A 4,243-nucleotide genomic window follows, 5' to 3' on the forward strand; every position below is an offset into this window, starting at 1 on the left:
ATTAAGGATCCAAGTGGGGACACATTAAAACTGCAATTCAGATTCCAAAAATCTTCCAAGGAGATGGAAATCTTCCTTCCACCGTTTAGTGGTTCACTTTGAGCAAAATCTTATCCACAGCAGGAGGAAGCTTTCCCGTACACAAAAAATTACACCTAAAATGACAAATAATATTTCTATAAGGCTTAAGGTAGAAATTCCGTAGTAGCAGGGGGGAATAAGAGACTTTGCGGTATAAGAGACTTTGAAATGTGTGATTTTTTTGGTATACTTTAAAAGAATTGTAGGTATTTTACATCAAGTAGTTTAACCTTTCTCTTGCATTACCTTCTATAAAACTGGCTTTTTTAAGAAATACATTGACTGTTTATACAGCATCTGACTCTGAGATACAGTTTTTATGTATCTATATGATTTTATGATTTGTCAAATACACTTGCCCCGCACATTTACCATAGGTATATATACATGTAAAAAAATGTATCTATAGTATCTTAATAATCTCTGACCTTTTTTCAGCATAAATGTTGTGTATACCTACTGTTTAGCCTAATGGTCATTGGTTTTCTTCTGTTCTAGTGCTTATGTACCAAAGACAGCAGCGGGTCACTGCAAGTGGGCGGAAGTTCTGAAAGATTTGGAGCAGATCAAGACATCCAAAGTAAGTTCATAAAAAAGTCAGCATTTCATATAATCACAGGAGCAGACATAATTAAATATTTAGCACTGTACTCAGCTAAGAAGTGTCAGTAACAGGGAGCCGCTGTTTCATGGGTGGAAGCAAAGTAATAGAAAGTTAAAGGGAAGTTGACCAAATACCGCAGACTCTAGAATTAAATATTATTTTCTTTCTCACTTTACCTAAAAAAAAAGGGGCAATGGGCTTGGGAGGTAGCTCCTTCAAAGAAAGTATTGTGGGACGCGATTCTGATGAGTCCTCCTCACAGTGAAGCCCACCCTGTAGCTTACTAGGCGGATCCCCTTGCTGGCTCCCAGTACCTGGATGGACTGGGCCTTTGAACTTGGAGCTAATCCACGCCTTGCAGAGTTAGCTTTATTATCTCTAAATCTGTTAGTTAATGTTTGTAACTCTAACTTTTTTTTTCTTTTAGGATATTGATGTCAGCTTATATACTGCAAACACAGATGAGGATGTAAGTAAACTTAAAATTTGACCACAACTGGTCTAATATGGTAGCTTCATTTCTTTACTAGCAACTTTCTCCTAAGGCAGCCTGGTGTAACTTGAGAAAAGTTTCAGAAAGCAAGTAATTTGCCTTGGGAGGAACAGTTCTGTTAGTTAAAGTACTTATGATAAATTATTTAAACAGGTATTAATTATTTTTATCAAATCACCTGCTATTAAAATTAAAAGGGATAATCCAAAATGATCTTATCAAAGCAAACACTGCTAAAATAATGTTGGTATTCGTTTGTAATTTGACAGAGGAAAAAAGTGACAAAGAATACACTTCCAAAGATGATTATTTATGACCATTCACTATTTAATGGAATAAAATACTGGAGAATTGGAATATGGAGAGTGACTGTCAACATCTACCTGTGCATTTCTCCACTATTGTCATTCCTTAGCTTAGCAGCAAATGCCTAGGTAGTCTCAAGGATTTAGATTTCTAATAGTTGCAGATCGTTCTGCAAAGGATGTTGATTTGTCAATATAATTCTTAATAAAATCATAGGAACCTATGTAAAATACGATCGCCTTAAATGCAGTTTCCATAAATTCATTCCTGAAGAGACTTTTTCATAATCTGTTGCTGTGGAGCTCAGTCTGCACTGCATGGGACACATGCATCCCACCAAGAAAATGTATCCAGCTGATACCCCATTCCTAGCAGTCACCTTTGGTAAAGCCCTGGTGCAATTGGCTGGATTCATTGCTGTGGTAGTAGCCTGCTTCCGAGATGGTGCTTTCCTGACAACATAAACGTTCACACAAGGACCATGCCAAACACCGACCATATGTGAATCCTGTATATAAGGAGTTAATGAAAGATTTCATAGAACTGATGGACTGACTGCCTCAGTGCAGAATAATCTCAGTGCGCGTGCAGAATACAGCAATGTTGATGTATTCAGTGGACCTGGCAAGTCTGAGAAAGCACAGAGTCTGATGTGTCTGTACAGTTAGCCCTGTACATAACAGGAAAAAAGGTCGCAAAACATGCGTGTCCATTTCCACACACACACGCATTCTCATAACTGAACTGAGCCAGAGAGGTTAATCCATTGTAACAGCTGATTTAACACCTGGTAATGTCAGGAAGATTTTCTTAAAGCGGGACAGTCTGATATGAAAGTCAGACAACCTGGGACTTATTCTTGGCTTTACTGTTGACTTGATGGAGAAATTAGTTCCTCTGCTTCTTTTTCTTTAATTTGTGAAATACAGGTAATATTTAATTTCTCTTCTCCCCTACCTATTCTGAATTCAGATCTCTGAATCAAAGTGCTAGAACTAAGAATAATACTAGTTTAATTCCACTATGTTTAATTATATTCCAAATTCCTATCCTAATTAATTATTTTCCTCTGCTCTTCAAGACACTATATTTCACCTCATCTTAGCAAACTGGCTGGCCTTTATGTTGTTAACACTCACAGCCAATCTTTGCAGATATTTAAAAGTATTTGAATAGTAAGAAGAGATATCTAGTAAATAAAAATCGGCCACCTCATGGTAAGTTATATCCTACATTCACTTATTCCTTTTTAAACATAAGACTATTGCAACTTCTTTTTTTTTTTTTTTTCCCAGAAAGGATGCCGAGAACCTGTAATGAGATGCTTTTTATTAGAGACAAATGTTATTCTTCAAGAATGTCTTATCAAAAATTGTAGTAAAACACAGGATGTATTGAACATATGGAAAATTGGAAAAGCAAGCTTAGAAAATAACAAGGTAAGTAACATCAATAGTCTGTGGAAAAAAGGCGAATCAAAAGTGTTTCTTCAGGAGCAGAAATACCTCTTTTGTTATAAAAAAGATGGGACGGTACAGGTGAAAGCAAATGGGATCCAGTAACCTGTACATATGACAATGAAAAAGCTACACATATAACAAACAGTGCAAAAGCAGAATTTAGTGGTTTTTAGAAAAACACTTTCAGGATTCCCATCAAAGCAAGTACTTTTTACGGTGTATGCATACGTGTGTCACGGTGTTTGAATGCGTATGTATAAATAACAGTTTGTAACTTCAGTATCTAAAGTTGAGTACGCTGAGGCACATCAGAAAAGTACCCTAATTTTCAAAGGGACAGCCACTTGTATCTCTCACTGAAGTGCTGTATCTTTGAAAGCTGATCCTACTCAGAACGCAAGCCAGAAGATGCCCAGACCATAAGTACCATGGCAGCCTCCAGCAATGCTTTCTGTAGCCACTGACTGCATTGGAGTTATTCACAAAAACAGGACAGACAAGGGTTAAGTTCTCTATCAGAACAAATAGGTCGGTATCCTGCTTTACTATTGCATTTTATTTTTCAGTTGAATTCCACAAAATCAGCAAAATGCAAAGAATGTGAAGAGTATGAAGAAAAAAGTTTTCCAGAATTTATACAGAGTTTTGTAAAGGTTATACAGAAGGAATGCAAACACTGACCAAAAGACACGAGCTGGGAACCAAGGCTCTTCCACGAACATTCTCAGAGAAATTACATTATCACCAACAATAAACTGGAAAGAACATCACTTACAATCCTACTGACATAGCATAACACATAAGCAAAGAATAATAAAATCCCTGTGATTCACAATGTATTCATAACTGAATACATACAAATGATATTACTTACGAAATAAAAATGAAAGAATTTAACAGAGTTTAAAGCTGCTTCTTGGCTTAAAGTGTCTTTATTTTTTAGTAAGTCCACTGGAAAAGAAATCCTGCCTAATTTACCAACCTTTCAACAAAATTCTCTACGAATTCTGTCTCAGGATACGTGCAGTGGGAACCTCTTCATGAACGTCAGGTCAGGGCTGACTGAATGGGGTTTCAGAGAAAAGCTCTTCTGTTATTATTATTACTATAAAATTATCATACCCTGTAAAAACATTTGGCTACAGCTATTTTTGTTAACTGAAATCTATCCCTTCACCATCTGTCCTCCTAGAAGATCCTAGCTCATCTCTCACTTCTGTTGTTATTCATGTCTGACAGTTTTCCTTGATATTTTTTTTCCCATTAACATTTCTTCAACAAACTAGTGTCAAAACACAG

At 36.4% G+C, this 4,243-nt stretch overlaps 1 protein-coding gene across 1 annotated transcript in view; it reads left to right on the forward strand.

The window, feature by feature from the left end:
• IL15 (interleukin 15) overlaps positions 1-3,624 on the forward strand; it is a 25,747-nt gene extending 22,123 nt beyond the window's left edge. Inside the window, exons 3-6 of the mRNA XM_009894175.1 lie at positions 580-661; positions 1,113-1,154; positions 2,780-2,923; positions 3,511-3,624. Coding sequence (XP_009892477.1) covers positions 580-661; positions 1,113-1,154; positions 2,780-2,923; positions 3,511-3,624 — 382 coding nt within the window. The remainder of the gene's footprint in view (positions 1-579; positions 662-1,112; positions 1,155-2,779; positions 2,924-3,510) is intronic.
• Positions 3,625-4,243: the final 619 nt, after the last annotated feature.

This window comes from Charadrius vociferus, unplaced genomic scaffold (assembly GCF_000708025.1).
Source record: "Charadrius vociferus isolate BGI_N301 unplaced genomic scaffold, ASM70802v2 scaffold21, whole genome shotgun sequence".
Taxonomy (NCBI): Eukaryota; Metazoa; Chordata; class Aves; order Charadriiformes; family Charadriidae; genus Charadrius; species Charadrius vociferus.